This window comes from Ochlerotatus camptorhynchus, unplaced genomic scaffold, assembly GCF_037179485.1.
Source record: "Ochlerotatus camptorhynchus isolate MF236.1 unplaced genomic scaffold, CSIRO-AGI_Acam_v1.1 ptg000258l, whole genome shotgun sequence".
Lineage (NCBI taxonomy): Eukaryota > Metazoa > Arthropoda > Insecta > Diptera > Culicidae > Ochlerotatus > Ochlerotatus camptorhynchus.
The window spans coordinates 1,033,385-1,061,234 of record NW_027040748.1 but is presented as its reverse complement, the minus strand read 5'-3'; the positions used below and the strand labels follow the sequence as shown (position 1 = coordinate 1,061,234).

The window sequence follows — 27,850 nt, the reverse complement described above, 5'->3', positions numbered from 1 at the left end:
TTTGGGAGATAGGAAAACTTTTGTGGAAAACTAGGAACTAGGAAAACTAGGAAAACTCAGAGTGGACCACTCTACGTGTTTTGCCGTTTTTCCCATTTTGAATCGCCTGATAAACAAGAAATATATTTAAAAACAATGAATTCATATAATTTTGATTGATTTACTTACCAATTTAATCAGAAATCTGAGATAATAGCACGATCGACCAACCGGAATTTTTTTTAGTCGCTCTTTTGATGATTCTCATTTGATAAGTGTCCAAAATAAGTTGGTAACATTTTTTTACGATCTTTTTTGGACACTTTTTATTTAATACTTTTTAAGTAAAATCTTAAGGTGAAATCTTTATAAACACGTGAAATACATCTTCCAAAGTCAGATAAACTGATTTGATAAGAAAAATCATTGAATTGTATATTTTAGACCAAATTTAAAACAAGTACACTAACGCTGATTCCTCTTGACAAACGTCGAAACATGAAACTTTTTCGATAACATTTTCTAAAACTGCATAAATTGAGCAATTGTAAGCAATTTGAGGTGAACTAATGATCTTGAGACATAGCAAGTAATTGAAAGAATGTAATTACAACATCAACCCAGATGAATTTGAAGAAACTAGACAGTAAGCGAGGAAAATATATGAAAAGGGTCCAAAATATGTAGGGGTCCAATTCAAGTTGGTTACCCTACAGAAAGTGTTTTCTAAAGCTATAGCAAAAAATCAACTCTATGAGTCACTTAATGTATTCAAAACAATTTATTGGTCTTTCGAGATACTTTGATAAATCGAATTCTACCACTTTATGATCGATACATCTTATGATTCAAGCCCTAGAATTTATTGAATTACAGAGATTAAGGTTACTGGGCCAAATGCTATCTGTATGAATTATATAATAGGTGAATTGTGCAGAATAAGAGATTTAATTAAAAAAAATGTTTCAGAAAAATGAACTTGGTACAAATGAGAATAAGAGCAAATTGATAGTGATATCGGATAATGAAGATGTGTATTCACTGAAAGATTATTTACTAAAAAGATAGATTCCCAAGATTCTGGGGCTTTGAAATTTGTGTAGGGTTTGAAAATAGAACTTTTCTTCAAAATTTGGGATTAATAATAATCTTCGTGATGCAAGATTTGGAGAAAAAATAGTTAAAATGTGAGAGTTTAAAAAATTTCCAAGATGACAGATTTGAAAAAAAAAATCATATTTATTAAATAGTCGTGCAGTCATAATTGTCAAGGCTCTGAGACTTGAAAGTATTTTAAGTGTTAAAACGAATTACAGAACAATCGATAGAATCTTGTGAACAAACCCTGGAATTTTCAGTAAAATTTAAAGGTATTCAAGGTATTGATTTCAAAAAAACTATTGAGGAGGATCCCACATAGTTTTCGAAGAAGAAGTTCTGAGCAGAATTCCAGAATCATTCTGATATGAAGTCCTTAGAAATTGTGAGAAGAATTTGGAGGGATTTCTGTGGAGAGGATTGCAAAATCTAAATTAAATTATTAGATATTTTTTTTAAGAATCCCAAGAGAATTATGATGAGAATACAACAAGAAACAGAGTTCTAAGAGTGTTCAGGCGATAATTTCAACCCTAGTGAATGATTCATTAAAGAGCTCCAACAAAATTTATTTAAAAAAAATTGCTAATAATTAAAATACTCCAAGCGGTTTCTAAATAATTTCAAATTTCGAAAGATTTATGCTAGAGTAAAAGAAAATTTTGAAAGGGTTTAAGGGAATTCTAAGACGGATTCCAAACAATTTCTTAGAAGGGGTTTCAAGGAAATTCCAAAAAGAATTCAATGGTAATTATTACGCAGAGTGTTTTCTGGTTAATTTTAAAAGATTTCTACAATAATTCAGAGCAGAATTCCAAGTTCATTCTGGAATTCATATCATGAGAATTTTTAATAAAATTAAAACCCGAAAAAAGAATAGTTCAAGCATCATCAATATTTTGTTTCAAGGCCCATGCACTTTACATCTGAAATTGAATTGGAAAAATCAATTTGAAATATTGCTGAGTGATTAAATTCTAAAAACAATAAGGCGAGAATCTGAAGAAAAAAAATAAAGACATAAGAGGTAAAAAATCACTGTTTTAATGGTTTATTCTGAAATTCTGGTGTGAAAATTTATTCCTATGGTGTGATTAATTTATTTTTCCCGGTTCTCTCATCGAATTCCCGGATTTTTCCCGGTTACTTTTCAAATTCCCGGATATTTCCCGGTTTTACCAGTTCGCTATAGACTTAATATTTATGACTCATGTTAAAAAGCTCGGAATCTGGCATGACGGAGCATGTAGGGTGTTTCTTGACCGATGGCTTAGCGATACATATGCTTCTTTGTTTCTCAGACCTAGGGAAGAAATAACAAATACTAAATTCCTAAGCGATGACGACTTTATGCTATAATACAGAGTGAAATCATCAAGAGTGGAAACTGTACAAATATCCCTCTTTGACCCATCAACAAGTTCTTTGATACAATACGTGATGCTTCACAGGATCCCAACTCCCTTATTTCAACCCTATCTGATTTGACGGGCAGAGTTGGAACACTTAGCTACCTTGTGAAATCAGGAGGTAAAATTCCATTTGGGGGTTTAAGTGCAGACAGATCATCAGCATCTGAGGCAGAGCTAGTATCCAACCCACAGGTAGAAGCAATTCCTGTAACATCTGCCACTCTGTCAACAGAGGTAAATGAGATAAAATTGAGGCTCCTAGCTATGCTAAAGTGATTATCCCCATAGAATGAGTTACGTTATAAATAATAATAAAAAAAAACTTTTGTTATTAATTAATATGTGAAGCCTAGTGTTTAATATATATGTCCTTACGTACATGGGCATATGGTGGATAGATAAATATAACAAGAATTTTCTCAATTTAAGATTATATGCAATATTACATACATACGAGCTGCGTTTGTTCACATCTACCGATACTGAGTGGTGCGGTCGGTAATAGACGATTGGTGTGTATTAGAGAACGCTTGCGAAAAAAGACTAGGGAAGGAAACGGATTCGAAACTCAAATGTCATTAGCCAAATACATCCGTAGACCATAGATCCACCGTTGTATAATTGGCAATGCACCCGTGTACTGAATGGGAACTGTGGGTTCGAATCCCACCAGTGCCCTTAGATTTTTTCGCAAATTTTCTCACACACACGTCTCTTACCGATGATATGTGTTTACCTCTCAGTATCTTCTAGCTTTCGTATAAACAAATAAAATTGACTACAGTCGTTAACCGTAATCCATTACATATTCACTATTACATTCAAATACAATAACTTACATGATAGGAGCTAAATATCAAACAAGCAAACTTTATTTTCGAATCATAACAAAAAAAAACATTCAAAACATAAATACATTTAGATCATATTTTTTTTTAATTTAATTATATAGGGCGTGTGGTGGATACGGGCCTTCATGCGAGCAAGATCAGCATAAAGCGCAATCGATCCAAAGTTCGTAGAACGGACGATTGTGGTTTATGCTGAGGGCAGCAAAAAGTGTCACGTAGGCACCGACGCGATCACAACAAGCGAGGCCTCTGTATAGACCAACTATGAAATAAAGATTTTTACATTTTAGCACCCAAGCTTATTATTTCACGTCGATTTCTAGCAAAAAGCAGCTAACTAAATAAATTATTATTCAAAGTTTTATGCAAATCGGAGCAGGTCGCATCAGATCGATTCGTCATTTGGCGTGGAACTGCTATAGTAAAGTGACAATCCTCCCTATTCTGGGAGTCGTGTGACTCTTTATAACTAGTGAATAAAATAAAATAAAAAACCCTCTCCGAAGGGAACATCCAAGCTTCAATACTGAAAGGTTGGAAAATTTCACGCAATCGAATCTATCTACAAAAAATCTTCTACGGACTAATCGTGGCATTCCGAATTAGGTTATTTTTTAGCTCATTTGAATCCAAATCCCATAACAATATTCCAGAATATGTTGGTTGTGTCTTAGTTGAGAATCTATTAGTAATCTTACATCTTCTAGGGGAAGTGGGGGTAAAATTATCATTTGACGATTAACAAAGCATTGCTTATTCATTAAATAAACATTTATCATACAGGCATCCTCTACCGGAATTTCACCCCAAAGTAGTTCACATTTTCTGCAAAAAAAAAACTTAGGTAGAACCTTTTAGATGTTTCAGTTGTGTTGCCGCAAAATTAATAAGATCGTTTAAATGTTTCAATCAATCTGGTGCTACGCAGTACATATTGCTCGCTAACATCAAGTTTTACGATACATAGGTATCATAAATGATTGTCATCCGAATGCAATTATTATATAGGAACTTATAAATTTAACAAATCAGCTCAGCTGAAAATAAGCTACTAAAATCCGATGAGTTGATGTAAAATTAAACACGTACTTAATAAGTCTAGCCGTTTGAGGCCTTACCTAGGATCCTAAGCGAGCATCACTGGACACTGATGAAGCCTTAGTTGTTGATGTGACTAAACTCCATCATCTCGGCATTCTGCAGTGGCTCGGTTTCCGTTTCGGATATAATCTGCTTGAGCCACTGTTGAATTTGCATGGTGTGTTCCTGACTGGCCGGTTCCGCTGTTCCCATGGCGGCTGCTGTCACTGCTGTGGCCGTTGTTGGCGATGCCAGGGCGAATAGATCGCCAAGCACTTGCGTTAGGGTGTCATCATGCTGGGGTAGATTCAGGACGGCCCGAAGTTCGGCTGCCGTCAGTGGAAGACGTTGCGATTTACAGTCAGAAGCACTGCTACTCGATGAATTCACTGTGGCCGAAGGTTCACTCTTCGGGGACTCAGACGTGCTGGAGGTGGACGACTGGGAATCCGGTGCGGGGACATTGGCATTGGCCAGACTCGTTTTCAGAATGTGCTGACGAAGGATTTTGTTCTCTGTGATGAGTCGCTTGTAGAAGCCACACTCGGGACTGCCCTCCTCCGATGGACAACGTGGAGCCGGTGGGTTGCTGACAGCCGTTTTCGAAGGTGGAGTTTCCGCACATGTATTAATAGTTAAGTTTGTCACATTCTTAAGATTGATGGTGCCACCACAGTTGTTCATGGTAAGAGCGGAAACGTTTTTAAGATTCTTCTCCGTATTTTTGCTACTGCTTTTTACCACTAGGCTACGATCCGTTTCACTACTAGTTGCTGTAATACTACTATTGTGTCTGCCAGCTTTATCCAGCTCCGTCTGAGATGCCTTCGTTATCATATACTGCTGTTGTCTAGCAACTCTCGTTAGATCAATTCCCAAGCCGTCGCCCTGATTTGATATAGTATTATTGTTGTTGCTAATATCAACAGTTGCACTTCCACCTTCACCTTGCGATGAAAGTGAATCTGTTACAGTTCTCTCCCGGTTGCGAAAGTTTGTTAGATCAATTTTCATTCGCTCGAATTCTTCATCCAACTCGAAGCCCACATTCGCGCCGCCAAACGATCTATCTATCAGCTCTTTGCTTTCGTTCAAAGCTAGATTTATGATCGACTCCCTGACCATTTCCGCTCCTTCCTTGATTAGACTTTTGTTGCTGAAAAACTCCACTACAATTTCCTCACTTTCCGGATTGTCACGTTCCTCGTCGCTTGCACCCCGTCGGCAACTTTTGTGCATGAGGTCATGATCATCCACTGGCTGGATATAGTCCTCGTTTTCGTACGGATCCTTAAGTATTATGTTGAAATTGTCTATATTGTACTTTCCGTAGGTTCGAATCCGCCCGATCAGGTCCTCTTCTCCACTATCCACAAACTTAATGTTATCGAACTGGAATGTAACGTGATGCGATTGCTGAACCACTACTGATAACTGACGTAGCAATAACTTCTCCCGCAGATCCAAAGCCTTCCGAATTCGTTCGAATGATGCATTCACTTGTTCCTTCAACTGCAATTTATCACGACACAAAAACATGAAATTAATCATTAAGGGTGAGTTCCAGAGAGTAAAAATCAAAAATGTCGATGTGGAAGAACACTTTTCACGAATACGTACCTTCTCGGAGAATACATTATTTCTGTTGCTATCCATTGTAGGCAGGGGCAAGCTACTAGCATCAGCGTCAGAATAATCTGCTGAACTCTGCAAAAATTACGGATGTTGAAATATTATGCCTTCAACAATACTATAACAATTTCACTGGATGCACGCGAATCGTTCTTTATCCGTGTTTGCCTTACTTCTTCACTCTGCTGGTGACTGAAGGAAAGGACAAGGAGATGGAAAACAAACTAGGGATGTCAGAAAATAATCGAGTAGGGCAATTAATCGATTAATCGATTCTTGGGTTCTTTAAGAGTACCCTAATAAAAATACCATACCCAAACGATAGCCCAAATGATTGAACTATTCCATAAATGGTTTGGATGATACCATGAACACGTCGTTAAGCAAAATAGCCATACAAATGTTGTTAGGGTATTGACTACACGGAAAATCGAGATAGAAAGTACTTTAAGATAAGTACTCGTCTAACACTATTGCTTTGATTAAAATTGTGTTCTCAATGATAAGTACTTGTAACATAAAATGAAGTGTTATGATAAGATTTTGTTTTGGATGAAAAATTATTTGCATCGTGTGCCATTAATCTCGTTTTGTTTTGTCGTTGTTTGAAGAGATTTGTTTGCTGAAGCTAATTTAATATCCAAACATCTAGACGTGCCTTAACGTGCCTTGACAACGGGTGCGTCGGAAGTCAATATCCGGATATGGAATCTACGCAGCTACGGGAGGGTATGCTTGTAAATTATGAAATATAAACTCTTGCCACACAACACTATATGAAAATCATTTGCAAGCTTTTCAAAATATGCGACATTTAAAAGATCAACGGAGTTCTCCTAAAGACTCGAGAACCGGAGATTACCGAATCAGCTTGCAGACTGTGGGTGGGACTCGTTGGTACATGTTTTCAACACGGACTGCTGTAGAAAATCTAAAAGCAGGACATCTCCCCTCAGGCCAAGGACGCTTTTAATATTGATTTAGGAAGATTTTGAACCAATTTTCCAAAATTATGACAGTGTAGTGTAATGAAGGATTGTATTAATTAGCAAAATGAACATCAAATGCACCGTGAAATGTTAATTCAGCCAAGTTATCATCAAAAGAGAAAATCGATGAAGAGAATCGATCACCACAGTTAGGCCCTTATGATCCTGATTCTCCTTCTAATGTTGTCAAAACGGAGGAGCAAAACCACCCAACAAGGGTAGTAAAGTGTGAGAACCCAACGTTGAGTATAATCATATTTACCTACTGTTGGGTACAACTAACTTACTTTTGGTTAAAAAGCCAGTGTAAAATTCCATACGAACTGCACACAAGTAAATGAAAATTACTTTGAACCGCTTTACCTACTTTTGGGTTCCTGCACCATAGTGCCGAGATGAGTGATTAAAAAACTTAATTTTGGGTACTTTTTTCTAACCGTGTAATAGAGAGCTAATTTCGAAGGAAACATCGCATCACTGAAACAGCGCCTCTTTCAATTAGGTTTTGCACCGTCGGGGTTAACCTCAATCTGATGGAAGTTCAGTGGTACTGTTTACGTGGACTTAGTCGATTTTTTCACATATGTGTTCATTTTTAGTAAACAAGGCCCCGCTGTTATGTCACTTTTTGTCGAGTGAGTGAACTCAAATTCATCCGTGCACTCGTCTATAAGAACCAGCCGATTTACACTGAGTTCATTTGTGACGTCACGCTGCAGTACCTAATTATGACAGCCAACGAGTGAACTAATTCACAACAATCGTGCGCATTTTACATGTACGATGAACTGCCAGCTGTCAACTTACCAAACAAGTAATTATTTATTGATATATTTGAAAACACTCCGGCTAAAATGGTCTGCAAAAGGTGTGAAGTACGCGAATGTAAAAGTGTTGCCACGGGACCATGCTCTAAATCTTTTTTTCAAAATATTATTAGTCGATGATGAGTATCGATCAATGCAGATATGCAATGCAGCACCCTTTGAAATGTTTATCTAGAATTAATCAAAAATGAGAAAAGCATCGAAAATTGAGGTTGTTTTTATTATTGTGGTATAGATCTTTTTGACGTTTAATCGTCTTTCTCTATCCAGCACACAGGGATGAACGGTTGTTTTGTTTTCCCACGTATCTGTTTCTCTCTTGCTCACACTCCTTCAGTTTAAATTGTGCATTAGTGTGCCTCGTTTAAACGTCAAAAAGCTCTATGGACGTGATAGCTAGATTGATTTTAGAAAAGATCCCATCTCTATTTTTTGATCAAATAACAGTTTCTACCGCAACCACGATGGATTTGCAATATTGACACACGCAATCAAAAGCTCAAACCTTGAACTGTTGATTGCATGTATCAGTATTGCAAATCCATCGCTCAGAACGCGGTAGAAAGTGAATAAAGTTAATCGATTATTTGATCGACAAATGAAGATAGGACCTATTCTAAAATCAATCGAGTTTATCTTCCAGCTGATTAACTCTTGATAGAGCTGGAATTAGGGCGTAACAGCTTTTGTAAACAATTACTTCTCTTTTGTAAATGATTTCTAGAAAGTCAAGGCTAGTCAACGCAAATCAACATCATCATCGGGTAGAAGGTTATGCTGGTGTGCGGTCGACAGAAAGGTAAATTTTAATTTATTTTTTTTATTTTTGTTGTGACCGACGCGAGACAAGGCGTCTTGTGACTGTCGCGTACACTCAAAGAAAATCATTTATTTTGTTCATAAGAATAGACTTATACTTCTCATTACCTTCTACCACAGACAAACAGACATAACACTCATAATCACATTCATCACAAATTATATTTTAGTTGGGAATGTGCTTGCATTTTCCATGGTGGCGCCACTGAAGCATTGAGCAAGCCACCAAATTTCAATCTTATCAGTGATGCCAGTTCTTTTTCACGTCTAGTTAGTAGATGTCAGCTCTTGAAAATGATAAGTGGTCAAGGCCTCGGTCAAGGCATCCCACTGGAGACACATACCACATCTGACGAATACAGAAAAAAAAATGTTGAATATTACATCAAAACTGCTGCACATTAGTAATTCCGTTCCTAATATTACGTTGTACGATGTACACAGAATTTGACAATACATCATGTTGATGACTGTAATATTCAATCAACTTTTACCAGTTATTGATGTTTAATACTTCACCATAAATATCATTGATTGATACATTTTTTACTTCTTCTGTGTACACATTAAAGTGATGAGCGGGGGTAGAAAGGGCACTAATAAGTGATGCATTACCTCGTTTAAAAACTTGTTTCCAGCAAAAGAAAAAGCACACTAATCAAACAAAACAAATCCCTAAACAAAAGTCTTAGCTTCTGTGAATTTTTCCCATGGATCCGTATTTCTGCAGAATTCAATCAATTCTATAGATCTTCGGAATTCGTAGAACCGACATCACTGACTTCCATCTGTTTTGTTTTTATTCAACACAGCTTACGCGTTGACAGAACGAGGGAAAAGCAACTTGTGAAAAAATTGCATGAACGAGGGATGCTCCGGTTGCAAAACAATGCTTGGGAATGTGGATGATAGATGGTGCTAGTTCGCATGCAAAATACGCTTGACGATACTTTTTGAAGAATTTTCTTCTAAGAGTTATGTCTGTTTGCCTGTGCTTATACTAAATGTTATTCATTATTTCACTCACATTAAATTCATGCAGGCACACATAGTAACCAAGAGATATTTTATTGAAAAGCATTAATCATGTGTTATGACCAAAAACTATAAATCGACAGTGAGCATTCATAAGGGCGTATACGCGATGATCGATTCTCTTCATCGATTTTCTCTTTTCTTAATAACTCGCTAGATTTAACGTTTGTCGGTGCGTTTGTTGTTGCTTTTGAAAGCCAATACAACCTATTGCAACTCTACATTGAACAAATTCTACAAAATTGTTTCGCTTAGCTGTAGCAATGCAAAGAGAAAAACGATGAAGAGAATCGATCATCGCGTATACGCCCTTATGCATGCTCACTGTCGAAATATTCGCTTATACTTTTTACATAGCACTGCTTTGAAAAATAACAGTTGTTTTTGACTGAATCGGAAAAGGATGTCAGCTATGGGAGTAGAAAATTTACAGCTTTTATAATAATCATCATTCTATTAATATATTTTAGATAATCAACGCAGAGATACTCGGTACGACAGGTGCTCTCGGTATGCAGAAGGATGAACGCCATGAGGACAATTTCAGTTCACACTATACTTTCCAGAGCCATGCTCGGAAGCTTGGGGCTGTAAATAATTCGGGTTCCAGTATGCACGATGCACGAGATGATGCATGAAATTTACACCACTCATATATCTATCATTATTCATAAAAAAAATCTTTTCACACCAATTCGTTTTATGCTTTTTCTTATGAAATATAAAAGTAAACAATATTGAAAAGGGACTTAATCAATACTACATTGAATTCAATGATTTTTATGCTTCAAAGTTCATAAAAAGTATTAATCAGCCTTATAATTTTCATATAAGCACGATTCATTGCATCCATAAGATTAATACATATGTTTAATTACTTATCCTTATACTTTTCATGAGCGGATGGCAATGGCAAAAATCTATGTGCTTTGCTTAATACATTCAATATAAATAATTCTTTTCGTGTAGCACACAACATTAAAAATATTAGGTGAATAAATCGATTATTATCCAAACAACGACACCCCTATAATAATAATTCGCTTTTGAAGATTTTCATTTCCGCGTTGCCAGTTCGTGTAAATGGAATGAATACTGCTCACATCTCTTCTTGCAACCCCTAATTTGACGTTTCATACGATCAAAGCAAAATAAAAGAGAAAAAGTTGCAGTCGATTCGGAGGCGGTCGCTAAATTCGTTTTAATTCGATAATTTCGTTTGAAATCTTTTCGCAAATATCACCATTAGTTGCGTAACAGTGCATTGTGTCGATTATTCATTTCAATTTGGTCGATAATTTAAGTTTGAGCGGTGAAAAACGGGATTTTTCCAGGTCGCTCACACGACGAAAAAAAACCAACCCCCACCCACTATTACCACCCACTTCGATAAACGGTCGGGTGTTGATAGGGGGTGGCGCGCTGACGAACAGCGGCATGTTCAACACAACGTAAACAAATCGTACGCGACGACTCACCGCGCGGTGAGGTGCTTCCTTGGTGACGGCGGCAATAGGAAACTATCATTTTTGGCTCGCGCCATCGAAAGTGATGATTGCGACAAACAAGGGCCAGAATAATTGCACATTAGAATTATTCTCGGATGCAGTCGTTTTGTTGCAGATGTAAACATGTACCTACTGCAGATGCCATCGAAAGGCGCTCTTTAGCAGGTAACTTAAAAATAGCCCTTCTCGGGACAATGGATCGTCATCGGCAGAGCGGTTTTCGAGAGCAAAAAGAGTGCCATCAGGAATATCTACGACGTAGCTCAAACACACACAGCATCCTGAAGTGCGCTGATGATCGTTGCTCTTCCACGGTTGGTCGTCATTGTCTCTGCTGGTGTCAGTTTATGGTATTACCGCCGTCGACCAAAGGATTACTACAGCAGTTGGTGTCGGCGTTCCGTTACATAACTACAGTCGATTACATTGCGTTGATAGTGATTAACTGGCGCCGAAAAATCGAAATACTTGCATTAGCATAAGCAACTTGAAGGTAGGCTTCTTGAACCCCTTTTTTACTATAAACTTTACGTCTGTAGTAAAATGGCATCTATTTGTAGATTTGAAACAGCTGTATTCGTTTAACGAACATTCATTATGGACAAACAGGACACATCCAAGCAAAGCAAGGGTAAAAGACCTTTCCTGGGACTGTTGTCAAAGCGATCATCCCGGGTAGAGCCACAACGATGCACTGAGAGCGAAGACGAGCTTGGTGGGACATCAGATTCAACGAACAATTCCACATTGAATCTCACAATCGCCAGTCAGCAGTCAAGCAGTTCAAATCTCCAACAACACTTTCAACAGCAGCAGCAGCATAAGCCTGAAGCAAGTGTGGTGAACAGCAATCCCGCTGCTGCACCCATCATTACCCAGCGTCAGGATTCTTCCAATCAGAGTGATACTAATTCGTACCACCTGCTATCGACTTCCTCCACCACCACGAACTCGTCTGGGGATCCATCTTCGAAAACAACCAATACGTCGTCATCGTCGCAGAAGGTTTATAGCAATTTTACCGCAAGGTAAGCGTTAGATGGTAGTGGTTATGGGAAAGTGATTCGCTTAATCCGCAGTATGACGAAGGCAATTAGTGTCTGTCGGATGCACTTTGTAAACAATGGTCTAAATTTAGCGACAATTGTGACGCGCCAAACATGTGTCTTGATCGAATCTTTAATTACATCGACGTATGACGCAGGAGTTGAACAGTTAACACATTTTTAAATATCTGAAATTCAGAATCAATGCTGGTCATTCTAACATGCTTGCACCATTGGTATCGTGAAGACTTAAAAAAAACTGATTTCATCCACCTATGGTGATGTTTGTCCCTTCTTACTTATTTAATTTCAACAAAATTCCTCATTTAAGTACGAAAAGTAACACAGTTTCTGAATGATACTTGAGTCTGTGTTTGAATTTCCGTGCTATACATTTTGAAGGAATTACAGATTTAAGACGGAGTAATCGGAACATCTTAACAGTATTCTATGTCTGAGATCATAATTTTCACTAGCGCCATCTGATATTTAGGATTGGTAAATCGTTTGCAATCAATGGTGACAATTATGTGTTATAAATACGATGTTGACATGTTCACAAATGGGCCAATCGTTGTTGTTGATGTAGATATTTCTGAGGGTAAAATTAAACATCAGTTGTTACCTGTGGACAGCAATCGGGTTTCAAATAGCCTAGACGATGACGCTTCTCGAGCTTCAGCAGGTTAACTTACGTAACATCGCCTATGATGACGAAGAAATAAATCACTAAATTTAGAGGATTAACCGGCGTCATGTTGTTTTGTTCTAACTCGGATCGTTTAAACTTGGCATGTGTTCGTAAAAATGAACCTCCATGACGTAGGTTAACGATTGAACATACACTATAGAAAGGGAAAGCTCATGACTCTATATAAATTCATTTGGCCGGACCGGCTTTAAACTAGTTTGATTATCGTTGCACTCTTGCTATCTATTTCGTCACTTACCAACCTCTTCTGAGATGTTATCGTTTTTAGGAAATGAAACCATTCTCACGATGTGGTGGGTGCAGATAGGTTGCGAGATGGCGGATACGTCCAATCTTATGCGATCTCTATAATCACACATTTCTAATGCTAGTTTCTTCACTATTCTAGGGATCCAACGCTTGCAGCCACCGTGATACGAAATCCATCAAATCGACTCAGCGGTCAGTTTAATCTGTGCTGTTCGGTGGATGAAAGCTTGCTCAAATCGCCCAAGAAGAACCGATACTCCGATCCGCATGGCGGAGGTAGCAATTCATTGGATTACGATATTCAACAGCAGCAATTGTCGCAACAGCAGCAACGGCGTCAACAGCTGCGGTTGGAACTTAATGCAAAGGCCTCTGCCATTGGCTATCAGATGGAGAAATCTAGTCCCGTTACAAATGGAACGAGAAACAGACCGTTGGAATTTGGTCAGGATGTGGCCGGTGCTGTTATGGGAGGTGAAGGAGAAGGAGGCAGTAGTGGATATCACAGCAATAGTCAAACGGCTTTGATCGAAAACAAGGTTGTGACGAAACCTGTAGTGTTTCGGGAATATCAGAACCATACACAACGTGCGATCATGAGCAGCAAATCTAGATTTAAGGAACGATTTTTGCCTCCATTGCCAAAGTTGGAGGGCTACGAAAAAATGGATCAGCACTATAGTTCGCCCAATATAGCGGATAACGAGGATCCACCGGGAGTGGAAAGAGATACTAGAAAGTCGATGTCGTTTGATACCGTTACTTCGGGTAATGACGGTGACTCGGGAATGGTTAATCCGGTTAGTGCGGACTCTCTGGCCAGGCAAGCTTTAATGGCAGCTCACGTACTGCATCTCATACCGGTAGATAAGGCACGCCAAAGGAATTTCCTGCACGGTAGACTGGGAACAACGTCGCTGCTGGGTGCATCAGAGCTAGACAAAGTTCTACCAACCCGAGAGATCACGATTTTTGTCGGTACATGGAACATGAATGGACAGAGTCCACCTAAGCAGATGAATGATTTCGTTCTGCCGACTTCTCTGGAAAACGTTCCGGATATAATAGTGTTCGGCACACAGGAGTCATGCTCGGAGCGATTCGAATGGGAAGTAACGCTTCAGGAAACACTAGGCCCAAGTCACATTCTTCTGCACTCTACTAGTCTCGGTACGCTTCATTTGGCTGCGTTCATTCGGAGGGATTTGATTTGGTTTTGCTCCGAACCTGAGGATGCGAATCTATCGGTACGACCCGGTACAGCGTTCCGGACGAAGGGAGCCATTGCCATTTCATTTTGCCTTTTCGGAACATCCTTTCTGTTTGTAACGTCCCATCTAACGGCTCACCAGCAGAAGGTGAAGGAACGTGTTTCGGATGTGAAGAAAATTATCCATTCGTTGGATCTTCCAAGGAACTTGACTGTCAAACATCGGAACAAAGATGTTACGCAGAACTTCGATAGTGTCTTCTGGTGTGGAGATTTGAACTTCCGGCTCAGCGAACCACGTGAGAAACTGATGCACTGGATCGAGACAACTCAGTTCCCGCTACCGGCTCACTTGCCGCATGGATTCATGCACACCGATCAGTTGACGAGCGTCCTGTCGGACGGTGCCGCTTTTAAGGGGTTTCGAGAGGCAAAGATCACATTTCCACCGACTTATAAGGTAAGCTGTTGTAGGTTGTAGACATCGTCGGGTTAAACGCACTTTTTTTTTACGTTTATTAGGCCGGAACAAATCAATACTTTTACTTCTGTCACACACCATTCGAATCTGGCTAGACTTAAAATCAGAAGTTAACCCTATACGTAAAAGTCTCTTTCGTCATGAACTGCTCGGATAACAATAATGTGACACAAAATGCACGAATTTACACTTTTAGTTACTAGGTGAATCTTTGTCATTGACGAAAAAATGAATGAGATTTTGACGAAGGTTTTTTTTTATGATCAAGTCTATCAGTGACTATGTGAAAAACAATTTTGTCAATATCACGCGTAAGTCTGTCAATGACAAATATCAACATTGCTCTCAACTTAGTGTTCTAGATGGACTTCTACAGTTTTTAACTAAGAGCCTCCGATGGCTGTACCAATTTTTGCATCAGTATAATTGCGTGACAAGTACAACCCTACTCTATGCCCACGGAAGTCGAGAAATGTTCCAACCCACAAAATTACTCGACCGGACCGGGGGTCGACTGAGTTTAGGACGGCCCCAAATTTCCTTCTGACTTTCTACGGGATTCTCCTTTAAGTTCTTCCGTCCCTGTAAATGCATTTGCATATGTCTTCGGACTTCCAGAAATTCCTTTCAGTTTTACCAGGAAGTCTCTTCCAAATTCTTCAGAAATTTTGCACAGCTTAGCTCGTAAGCGTCTACCGGTTTCGCTTGGAATTTTCTTCGATCGGAAGCTTTTCTGACTTGGCACTAAAGATTCTTGCAACTGACCTCAGAAGTTTCTTCCAACTTTCTCCGGAAGTTTCTTTTAGCATCTCCCTCCGGTAGTGTCTTTCAACTCCTCGGGATTTTTTAAAATCTATTTCCCTACTTGTCTAGTTTCTTCTGACTACCCCAGGAAGAATCATCCGACTTCCCCTTGAGTCCGACCTCCCTAAAAGTTCTTCTGGCTTCCCCTGGAAGTGTCTTCCAATTCCCAAGGGAAGTTTTCTTAGAGATCCCCTGGAAAAAAAAACTTTTCCCGGCAGGTTACTCAAAACGTCCCCCAGAAGTTTCTGCCTGCTTCTTCTGGAAGAGTGTACTGACTCATCTAGATACGTTTTCATAATTTCTCCAAGTAAATCAAATTAGTAAATTTCCTGGGTAGTGTGGTAATTTGTGGCCTAATCATGGTGTGGCATGGTTTCAAATTTTGAACGATAATATCTCAATTTACTGAAACCCGAAAGCCGTGTAACTTACTCTGTTATAATCGTGCATGATGGTTTGAGAGTTGAGTTTAAAGTTTTCACAATTTCCCATTTCCAGTACGATCCGGGTACGCAGCGATTCGATACATCTAGCAAGCAACGTGCACCGGCTTATACCGATCGTATTCTCTACAAGTTCAAACCGCTACCGGTAACTACTGTCCACCGTCGCACAAGTAATGCTGCGAGTGGAAAAATCTCACACCCTCCGTCGCCGGTGAAATGCTTATCATACGACTCAGTGCCGAGCATCATCACGTCAGACCACAAACCCGTTTGGGCACTGTTCCGCAACATCATCCGGCCAGGCGTCGATACGTAGGTGGACTCCTCGTTTAGTTAAAATTCGCCTTCTAACCCAAATTTCCCTTCGATTGCAGCGTACCATTGGCGGCTGGCCTGTTCAATCGGGAAGTGTACTTGGAGGGTATGAAACGACGGCTGGACAGTTCCGGCTCCAGCTCGTCGGCTGTATGCAGCATTCAATGATGATAGTTGAAACCCGTAATGTGATAAGGTAATCAGCACACAGGTAATGTTTTCTAGTCCACTATGCTGTATAGAGTTACTACATATTTAACGTAATATGGATTGTGGGCAGAGCGTGCAAACCTTTGTACAACTGCACGCTGGCTCAAGTTGATTCACATAGATAGAACTGGTAGAAAATACCGCAAGGGTTAATAGTAAAGTAATCAAGAGAACAAAGACAACATAAAATAATGATTCCTTTTAAAAATAACATTTTTAACGTGTTTAGAAAGTAGTTTTGTGGATTTGAAAACATGAACGGTGTGAGCGTCTCTTAGATAGCGTTTAGTAATCCGAATAGTGATCTCACACTATTTGGTAACGCGGGAAAAGGCAGCCTTAAAGGTTAGTTTAGGAAACCTGTTTCTAGTCAGAACATCAAAGTCAAATTATTGATAAGTACCTATTCGTATAAGTTAGACTAAGCAAGATAGTATACTAGAGTCATGTAGTACCATCATCACATATCGATTAGATCTTTGCTATTTATACGTACATACATGTTACGTATTGTAACTAGAGTAGAGTTGAAGCAATTGCTGCACAGCAATGTTCCTTGAAACATATGTTTGCTTCATAAGCTCAATAGATCAGTTGTTCGATCGATTAATCGAGAATCGATTCAATACTACGTAATAAGTGTAGGTACAGGCATTTGCTAAAACCAAAACTGAACCGCAAGTTCCACGATCCAAAAGACGCCCGAAAGCAAAAAAGGACATTCTCGATGTAATAGAAACTACCTAACTTAGCAAGCAATAGCCGTATAAATGTGTCGCCCGATTTTGTGGGAAATCAGAACACCACAAAAATAATTTCTACTGAAAACCATCTGTCTCTCTACCTCTCGTGGTGAGTAGCGAAAACGAAAGTAGCAAAACAGTCACATGTTAGAATCTCCAATCAGTGGAAACCTACGCTCCTATTAAGGAGCCAAATATCGTCTCATAATAATAGTAAAACAACTTTAGAAGCAATGGAAAACAAAATTCTGTCACCACCTAATATTCCATGGATTGGCTACAACTATCCGGAATTGGCCTTATAGGAACAAGCAAAACGGTAGCTCTCTTAATAAGAGCGGTTTCGAAGCGTTCGATACCCTCTGCGAAATGTATTGATTCGTTCATTTTTCATTCCATCCTGTACCTTTATTCTTCCGAAGTATATTTATTTCTATTATAAGTAGTCGGTTTAACGATTTCTGTTGTCGGTAGATTTTAACATATTAATTGTTTTGTTTGAGCCGCTTGGTATGAAAAAAATAATCTGTGAGAATCTGAACTTTTACACACTGTTTCAACTTTGAATAAATTCCATTTTCCTTCTAAATTGCGTCCCTCCTTGTGTATCACATTCCACTCTATGTAAGTTTTAATCTACCTAACAGCTACTGGGCTGACCCTTTTGCCTAGGATGACTTTGAGCAGCGTTAATTCTACCGAGAGTGTTGAATTCACTCGCGCTGGCTGGCATATTGCAGACTGCTCTCACTTCTCTGGTGGAGAAGAAACTGAAGAAAAGGCGTCGCAAGCAGGATGACATCCCGAACAACCACACCGAGACGTTGCTGCCGAAGAACCCGTTCGAAGCTCTCCCGAGGATGCGTAAGTAGCTTCAGTTGAAAAACGGAAAAAGTTTCCTCCGCTACAAGAAAGTTGGGACTTACACCCACGACATACCAAGATGATAGGCTGGCATTCGTGACCTTCCAATACTTCAATCTGCAGAGATCAAACCGACATTGGAGAAGATTCAACTGAAGCGCTAGTTCACACCATCTGGTTCAGTTCTAAAGGGCATACACTGTCTATAATCGCATATCCGTCCCATATGGAAAAAGTAGGCATTGACAAAATAGCCGTCGAAGTTACGAAGTGCAATGCCTATGTAAATTGTAATGGTAATTGTTCGGTGTATAAACCGTGCCTTCCGTTAAGTCGACGTATCTAGGCACCAACCCCCTAGTCTATACACCTACTGTCCATCCCGTTGAATTCGTCAGCTCGTGCGATACTCTAGACTCACATGGATGGTCGTATTCGGGTCCTCCCCCGGGTAGGCGCAAATGTCCGTCCAGGTCTGGTACATTAACTTGTCTCTATGCAGGGTTTAAGTACTACTACTACCAAACTCACCTTTTTCTACTATGATGATTTCGCTGAAAGTTTAAGAAGTTTAATGATCTCTATGAGGTGTGTACTGTGATTGCATTATATCAAAGACAATAAATCAAGAAGACTGGCAACTCTTCCATTTTCTCATACGAATGCTATGAGATAGGTTCATTCGCATCATCTACTGCTCAAAGGTAAATGCTTCGAACGAATTTGACAGCAAAGATTACATCCTCAGAAGAAAGGTTTGTGTATTTGCTCATTTTTCTATGCGTTGCTTCCAGCTTCACTCAAGCGCAGCGCTATTGTATCTGTCGCTTGGATTCTGGCAAAGTTGCCAGTCTTCTTGATATGATGTCTTCGATTATATATAGTGTTTGAAGGTCATGGGATGTCACTAAAGTGGGGGATTGGAGTTTATATGTAATTATCTTCAAAGTCACTGTTCGACGGTAGCACATCGCTTATCATGGAATCAAGCAAGCCATTGTGGATACTACAATAGATCAAATTGCTGGTCGCAGTGGTGTTAGGTCCCGAACAGAGGAAAAAAAAGCCATTGTGGGTAGCCGTCATGCTTAAAGGGCAACGAAGTATTGACAGGGGGAGAGTGTTTTAAGATAAGATGTTGGAAATGAGTATGAAAGTTATACATATGCGTTAGACCTGTTCATTTTAACAGAAATGTTCTTGATGCACCGGGCAAGGCTGGTAGCTGGTCACTTTTTAGTGACTTGGTCACTTTTTAGTGACTTGGTCACTATTTTTAAGTCAGTCACTAAAAAGTCACTTTTTTTACCTAAAAGTCACTAAAGTCACTATTTCTTAAAATTTATTAACTAAAGTCACTTTTTTACGACTAATAATGTCAAGAGCAAATAATATGCCTATAAAAATCACATCAAGTAACAGCTAGATTTAGTAACAAATTAGTGAAAAAAGATTCATTAAAAATCAGCGTGTAAAGTTCGACAAAGAACAGTTGCGAACAGACCAGAATTGTTCATTTGGTGCTGATGCAATCACTAATATTTTTATTTTTTTCATCTTCGTGATCTAGACATTCAGGTCCGTTATCTTCGATTTTTTCCAGACCAGATTTTAAAATTTCTAAGTTTTTCCTTTGCCTTGTGATCTCGGAATAGTCAAAGAAAATTTTATCGCAAATTTTCAGAGGTGTCGATAAAAAATTTTGATTCCAACATCCTGGCTTCTTTACTTCGTGATCTTGGAAGTTTTCCAAGTCTACGATATTTCGAAAAATGGTCTAGGAAATTTACTTGCGCTAGACATTTTTTCAAAGATTATAATTTTGAAAAATCTTTGAAGCTCGGTTGCTTTAATATTCGTCCAAACATTTCCAAGACTAGATTTTAGGGAAAAAATCTATGTCCAAATGTTATTTACGTTTCAGTGTTTCAAGGACTGTGAACTTACATTCCATATACTCAAATTATGAAAATTATTCCGGGCCGTTTCTTAACTTGTTTGTCTTAGAGATTTCGAATGCTTAAGTCCCAGCATTGAAAAATTGGTCCAAAATCTCTTAAATGTATCCCGGAAACCTTTATTCTTTTTTTTTTGATTTCCAGATGCTAAGTCCGAAACGCATGCAAAATATTCTACCCGGCAAATAATTCTAAATGTGAGTCTCGTTCACTAAAATTCGCATTTGAATAAATTTTACTCAAATATGAGCAAATATCACTCATATTTGAATGACATTTATTCTTATATGAGTGACATTTACGCATCTTTGAGTGAAAATTATTACTTACTTATTCTTGTGACCTAAGTTTTTGCAAATTTAAGTGAACTTGACTCAAATATGAGTCAGATTAATTTGCCGTGTGCATTCACGATCTTTCCTGGAAAATTTTCCTCGTTTCAGAATAATGAGATTTCTTCTTGGACCGCTGTCTAGAAAAATGGTGTAGGTCCTTGAGTTGAGCTATGAAAATTTGAGGTGTTGCAAAAGTTTCTATATCCGAGGTCTTTAAAATTAACTGTCTAAAAATTGTCAGCATTTGTCTTTTTATTATTATTTGATAACCTTATAAGGCATAAGGATAATGCAAATAATATTTTCATTTTATGTCTGACATCACTCAAATAAGTCGAGGAGGGGCAACTCATTTAATGATAAATTCATAAATTATTAATAATAAAATATTTTGTGTACTTTTAGGATAAAGCATAGAGTGGAAAACGATTTACAAAAGAGCTAAATTTTCAAATTTTGGGTGGCATAAAACAAAAATCAAATTTGCATTAACCATAATCATGGAGACCAGCAAATTCCAGTTTGTAATTTTCCGGGGTACTCCCGGGATTTTGGTTATTTTCCCGGTTGTTTTGAGATCGAAGAATTCATCCTAAGGTTCGTTTCGAAAAACTTACTTAAACTTCCTTACATACTCCTTGGATTCTATTTGGAATTAGTCTGAATATTCCTTATAATTTTCATGCAATTCTCCTTAGAATTGCCATAAAATTCTGCTCATAATTATCTTGGAGCTCTCCACTAAATTCGTTCTGAAAAATCACTTGGAATTCTCCTCAGAATACCCTTGAAATTCTTCTAGAGATGCTCTTGGAATTAAACTCGGAATTCTCATAAAACTCTTTTCAGAATTCCTATGGAATCGGTCCCTCAAAATTCGATTCCCTTGGTATTTATCGTGAGATCATAAAAGAGGGTTATGGCTAAAATTCACAAGACAAGAGAGCCAATAAAACTTTTTATTTGTTTATTTGTTTATTTGTTTATTTGTTATGGCTGCATCAACAGACTAGAAATAGTCTGATAGTAGATTGACAGAACATAGTTGACGACCGATGACTTTTTCATTGCTAGATATTTTTTTTTAGAAATATGAATTCTCAGTAGACGTGTTTTTTTATCAAAGGCAAGCGTCACTCGAGCCATCCAAAAAGGAAGATGTGGAAAGGGCTACAATCCCTCGAGTTTGTGTGGTAAGACCGCATTTTGAAAGAAATTGGCGAGTTCTTCTGGTATTTTTTCACTACTATCGTAAAGAACAAAAATCTGTACCCCAGAGTTGCGCTTATTTTTATTTCTCAATCTATGGAATCTACACGAAAACTATGTTTGAACGAAATTTCTAGAACAGTATAAGGAACATTATGCAGACCTTTCAATTAGAGTCGGATCCTAGCGATAAATGCGAGAATGACAACTTTAAAAAAAACGAATACTTCATCATTTCTCAATAGTGATGGAGTAATACGACATGCACTAAACTAAGGACACGGGATATACTACAATAGATCAAATTACTGGTCGCAGTGGTGTTAGGTCCCGAACAGAGGAAATAAAAAAGTTAAAATAAATTCCTCCAAAGTCAGCCAAAACACTTGAACATAATGAAAATGATATATGGAAAGGCAAAACTCAAAAGCGTAACTCCTAGCCCATCTGAACCATTCTAAAATAGGAAGCAATAAACCATATTATGCTTCCCCTTTGCGTCCTACATCTCTCCAGCCTTAAAACTGTTACAAAGAATAGAATCCCAATAGTACAAATTTTGGTTAGAATATTAGAAATATGTCAACTGAATTGGCCATGCAAGTTACTACTTCCCACAGTACGTTGGCTCAATTAGCGATCAGACCGTCGGATACTTGTGTCCTTCACTCGTTTTCGTTCAAATTCCCTAACAGTTCCTACTTTCCTTACGTGTGCTGATCAGCCATCAATACTAAAGATTATGACAGGACCTCGGATGTTGAATTAATCTACTGATTTAAAATGCACAACCGCTACGGCTCCACCATATACCGTACGAAGAAAACTACGGCGTATGGCAAAAATCACAGCGATTGCACAACCAGACCGCAGCAAAAATGTAATTTGATCTCCAGTGTTGCCAACTTTGGGTTTTTGCAGTTGCCCCTTCTTTTTTAGAATTTCATACTTACCTTACCAACCAGGCTAAGGCCTTGGTGTCCTCTGCTGTCCGAAGAAGTCGTCTCCACTCTACTCGATCCATGGCCACACTTCGCCAACCTCGTAGTCTGCGAAGGGTCCGCAGGTCGCCTTCTACTTGGTCGATCCACCTTGCCCGCTGCGCGGCTCTTCTTCTTGTTCCTGTTGGGTCGCTTTCTAGAACCATTTTCACTGGTTCGTCGTGCGGCATTCTTACGACGTGCCCAGCCCACCGTAGTCGCCCATTTTTTTGCAATGTGGACGATGGATGGTTCTCCCAGCAGCTGGTGCAATTCGTGGTTCATTCGCCTCCTCCACGTTCCACGTTCCGCCATCTGACTCTACCGTAGATGGTACGCAACACCTTCCGTTCGAAAACACCAAGAGCGCGTAGGTCCTCCACGAGCATAGTCCAGGTCTCGTGGCCGTAGAGGACCACCAGTCTAAACAGCGTCTTGTAGACAGTCAACTTCGTGCGGCGGTGAATTTCATTCGACCGGAGCGTCCTACGGAGTCCAAAGTAGGCACGATTCCCTGCCATAATGCGTCTTTGAATTTCTCTGCTGGTATCATTTTCGGCGGTCACCAGTGAGCCCAAATACATGAACTCATCGACCACCTCGATTTCGTCACCGTCAATCTGAATTCGGGGTGGGAGACTAACATTGTCTTCCCTAGTCAATAGGCTCAGTTTCACTTCGACTTCAAGCTTTATAAAATTCTGATAATGGTTCCCTCATTCCTTCAGAAACATCTTTGATCCACATAACGTAAAGCTGGCTGCACTAATCGCCAACAACAACGCTCTGGTGTTCGACTTCTGGACGACGTATGGAATCGATCGCAGCAGATACGATGCACTGGCAATGACATTCTGTGAAATATCCGGCAGTCACAATCTGGCCGCAAGCCTCCGTTGGCTCAGTGCAGTTATCATCAATGCATTCGTATAGTCAGTTGCCGAATTTCCCACTCCCCTAACTGATCTTGAGCTTCGGCATCCTAATGACTGCAGTTTCCAAGCGTAAAACAAACGACGCCTACCTTTCTGATCGTAAAGTTGGTTTGTTACGACGAAGAGAATGCCATGTACAGCGTAGTGATCCAGATGTTTTTTTTTGTCAGGCTGAATAACTTGTCGACGGTCTTGTCGACGGCACAAGATGTACTGCAATATTAATTTGGAAAAATAAATGTATTTCGCATGACAATTTTTCCTCGGATTTTTTTTGTATTGATTCTCAATAATAACAATAACAATATTGAAAAGACAGTCGTCAAATATGTATACATTCCTTAGATTATCCAACAATAAACAAAAACTGCATAAACGCACTTTATACTATTCAATGTATAAACCATTTTTATATTAAGTGCGTATTCTCTCCCTTTATACCGAGCTATGGGACGGTCAGGAGAGTTGCGATGCGTAGCTTTTATACTATTTAGAATTGAATATTTTTTGAGTGAGGGATGTTCATTAGAGCGATGCAAAATTTTAAATTTTCGATAGGAAACTGGTGTGTAGGATTTTGGTACATACACACTTAGAAAAAATCTGGTAAATTTAGGTGCTCTGAGACTAACATATACGAGCGTCAATTTTGACATACAATTCAGTAATAGCAGAAGTGAAATTCAGCTCAATCAACCGTACTTATAGTCGTTAATAACTTTTTTTTTTTTCGAGAGCTGACCAACTGCAGTCTTAATAGGCTAACATCTCGGTTGAGCTCTCCATGCGATACACAATACTTTCAGACGACTCGAGCTATGGTGCTCACTAGGTCACTGCAGCTTTTAGGCTCGTATTGTGATCAACTATGTGTATTAGATTACGACCATAAATCCGGAGAACCCCGAGATCTGGGCGCAATCGCCCCTGCAGACAAACACACCAACAACCGGTCTCCCGCGAACAAAAGAACAATCCTGCTAACAAACTATACCAAATCATAGAGGAAATATTCCTCTACCTGTTTGTGTTATTATTTTTCCAAACTGAGCCCCAATTTGCGAGAAACCGGCAAATGACGTGCCCATCTACAAAAGCAACTACGCTCCAACCTCGAAGATCTCCGGAAATATGTGATAAATCATGTAAATGTAAATGGAATACAGTAATGTCCCGATTTCGCCAGCCTCCTTTTTTGAAAATGTATTCCAATGTTCTACAAAACCCATGCCCTTTTTCGGTAATCTTTTTGAACCTATTGCACCAAAGTATACTTAAAATTTCCCTCTTAACGATGAATGAGAAAAAATTAGATTTATGGGTATGTGAAATTATTGAAAGAAAAAAGTCTGAAGTGCGGAGGTGCTGACAAAATCGCGTCATTACTGTATTTAAAATAAATAAATTCATTCTTACCTTTTCATGGTTGTTTGATTATTAATTGCTATTATTACCTGTTTAGAGTTGGCTCCTTTAAAATACTGTGTAGAATTTACCTCATTATTCTTCAGCTGTATCGATTTGCGTTCCTGCGTGGTTGTTGTGATAGAACCACGCTTAGCATATTATCCTGTAGTACGACTTGGGCATGCACCATGCAAGTAACTCATCTCTCGTCAAGATGATGGGATATGGGGTGATGGTGAAGGGATGTAGAAAACGAATAAAAGAACAGAGAGAAAGGTATTAGTATTGTTTACATAAACCCCTCCCCCCCCCTCCACACGCACACACACACACACACACACACACACACACACACACACACACACACACACACACATACACACACACACACACACACACACACACACACACACACACGCACACGAACACGAACACACACGCACACGAACACACACACGAACACACACACACACACACACACACACACACACACACACACACACACACAAACACACACAAAACACACACACACACGCTCGCACACACACACACACACACACACACACACACACACACACACACACACACACACACACACACAACGAAAAAGAAACATAGATGCACAGACAAACAGAAATAACACATTTAATATTTCTCTCCACAAAACATAGTCACTAAAACACTACCGCCATCTGTCGAGTATCACGTGATGGATAGTACGCTTAACAGATGGCGCTAGTGTGCAGACGTCAAACGCAAGGGAACCGACTGTACGCGCCGTAGGTGGCGGTACCACCAACCAAAAACACTCAAATTGACCGTCAAATGCGTATTCGATGAATAACCTGCGAGTGTTATGTCTGTTTTTCTGTGATAGATGTGTTATAAGGAAAGTTCAACTACATTATAACTATTAGTGCAATGGATGAACGTTAGTTTCATGTTAGTGTTTGTTAGTATTGACCCTTATTCAGCCCTGTCGGCCCCTCGAACACTAGTTGCAGGCAGTTGTTGTTAGGACATGCGACACTGTCACTGCTACTATGTTAGAGGTATGACCCGTCAAGTTTCGAAGTGCAAAAAAAAAATTGTTAGAACTTTCTTATAAATTAACTTTACACTCAAAGCAAACTATTTACCTTAGCATTACAAAAGCGAATTTAAAATTACTAATTTTTTTATGCTAATATTAAAACTATTATAAAACTACAATTTACGGCTCCGTCAAATTAACTCGCTTGAACCGTTCAAATCAATGAACTGAAAAAAAACTAGAATTTTAACAAATTAAAAAAAAATCATAGCGACACTTGACAAATCATCATCAAGCCCCTCATCCTTGGACAGGGACTTTCTCTTTCGTTAATAACTTAAGCACATAACTGTTTCTTGTTGTATTTGTCGTATTGGATGCTAGATAAAAACTTCTTTTATCGATATATGCCCAGAAAAAAAAACTGGTAATGTCTTTAATTGGCCATGAGGATACAAAGAGAAAGTCGACAAAGACAATCTGTCAATGTTACTTAGGACCTAATAATGCAATGTTCAGCTTGAAATGATTGTTTGCGTCTCATCCTTTAAGTCAAAGATGGATTCCGTCATGTGTAAAATTAGTTGTTTCTAAGAGTGTATATGAACAAGTGTGAGGACCAGGGCTCTACATTTTCGAAGCTCTAAAATGAACTCGAGTTTTGTTTCTCTCATACAAACGCTTCATTTCTATAACGCCTAGCTAGACTATCAGCAAGAAATGATAATGAAAAAGAAGCACGCTTAGAAGGAAACGCTGGCTGTGGATCTTCTCGTCGTTGCTTTGCTCATCGCTTTCAATGTAATAGCGAATTCGTTTATTATCGGGGTTGGAACCAGTTCCAACCCAGTGCGAAACCGAACTTTTTGTCAGTGCGAACCTCAACCTGAGCTGGGTTTTAAAAACAAACGATCAAACTGACGTTTGTCAGAAAACAAGCAGACCAAATCTTGATACCCGATCCAGGTTGGAACTGAATAATAAACGAATTCGCTATAAGTAACGTTTTCTAGTTAAACGAAACCTCATTATGGCTTTCAATCCCCTTTCACGAACACTCTATCACCGCTCTTTCAATTTGTTTAAAATGCGTTATGTCCCGTTTTCGTTAATTTATTTTTAGATAAATATGTGGATGGAAGATAAATTAAACATATTACGTGTAATCTTCAAGTGTTTAAATGTGTAATTTCATTTTCCGTCATCTTCCCTCTGTTTCATGAAAGAGAACTATCAAAGTCGAGCGCTCTTTCTCTCATCCGTTTCACCGAAGCTTGAAAGGAAGACCAATGGAGCGACGGGAGAAAGAGAGACAAGCGATTGAACATTTGTTTGTGCACGCCGACTGAGGTTCTAGAATGCTGCGAAGCTGTTCGATTTTAACAGAAAAAGAAAGCAGTCTCTTCGTCGCATCGATTTGGTCGATTGAAGCTAATATTGTGACGCCCTGGTGAGGACATCTTTTCAGTGCAGATATTTTGAAGGCATTTAAATATCAATTATCTCTCAATTTTGATCAAACATGCACAGAGATTTCAAATTTAGATCATAGCTGTCCGACTGCCTTCATGTTTACGTCGGTGTTAATCAATACGATCCTGAACAAATATTTGGAAGTCCTCCAATCAGGGCCAGTTTTAAAAGTTGATCCAAGTTGAAGCCTACCAGCATTAAAGAACGTTC

General features: G+C 38.9%; 2 protein-coding genes across 2 annotated transcripts; one reads left to right on the top strand and one right to left on the bottom strand.

The window, feature by feature from the left end:
• Window positions 1-700: 700 nt before the first annotated feature.
• Window positions 701-6,201, bottom strand: LOC135705149 (uncharacterized). Its single transcript, XM_065226737.1, has 2 exons — window positions 6,041-6,201; window positions 701-5,932 (listed from the first exon to the last, which is right to left on the bottom strand). The coding sequence occupies exons 1-2, from the start codon at window positions 6,074-6,076 to the stop codon at window positions 4,499-4,501; spliced, it is 1,470 nt and encodes a 489-aa protein (XP_065082809.1). The 5' UTR covers window positions 6,077-6,201; the 3' UTR covers window positions 701-4,498.
• Window positions 6,202-10,879: 4,678 nt separating this feature from the next.
• Window positions 10,880-16,995, top strand: INPP5E (Inositol-3-phosphate synthase). Its single transcript, XM_065226736.1, has 5 exons — window positions 10,880-11,723; window positions 11,791-12,258; window positions 13,377-14,907; window positions 16,231-16,490; window positions 16,553-16,995. The coding sequence occupies exons 2-5, from the start codon at window positions 11,828-11,830 to the stop codon at window positions 16,659-16,661; spliced, it is 2,331 nt and encodes a 776-aa protein (XP_065082808.1). The 5' UTR covers window positions 10,880-11,723; window positions 11,791-11,827; the 3' UTR covers window positions 16,662-16,995.
• Window positions 16,996-27,850: the final 10,855 nt, after the last annotated feature.

Coding starts and splice junctions, on each gene's coding strand:
- LOC135705149 (XM_065226737.1), bottom strand. CDS start 6,076: ATGGATAGCAACAGAAATAATGTATTCTCCGAGAAG. Junction 5,933..6,040: donor ATAATGTATTCTCCGAGAAG/GTACGTATTCGT, acceptor GATAAATTGCAG/TTGAAGGAACAAGTGAATGC.
- INPP5E (XM_065226736.1), top strand. CDS start 11,828: ATGGACAAACAGGACACATCCAAGCAAAGCAAGGGTAAAAGACCTTTC. Junction 12,259..13,376: donor TATAGCAATTTTACCGCAAG/GTAAGCGTTAGA, acceptor TCACTATTCTAG/GGATCCAACGCTTGCAGCCA. Junction 16,491..16,552: donor ATCCGGCCAGGCGTCGATAC/GTAGGTGGACTC, acceptor CTTCGATTGCAG/CGTACCATTGGCGGCTGGCC.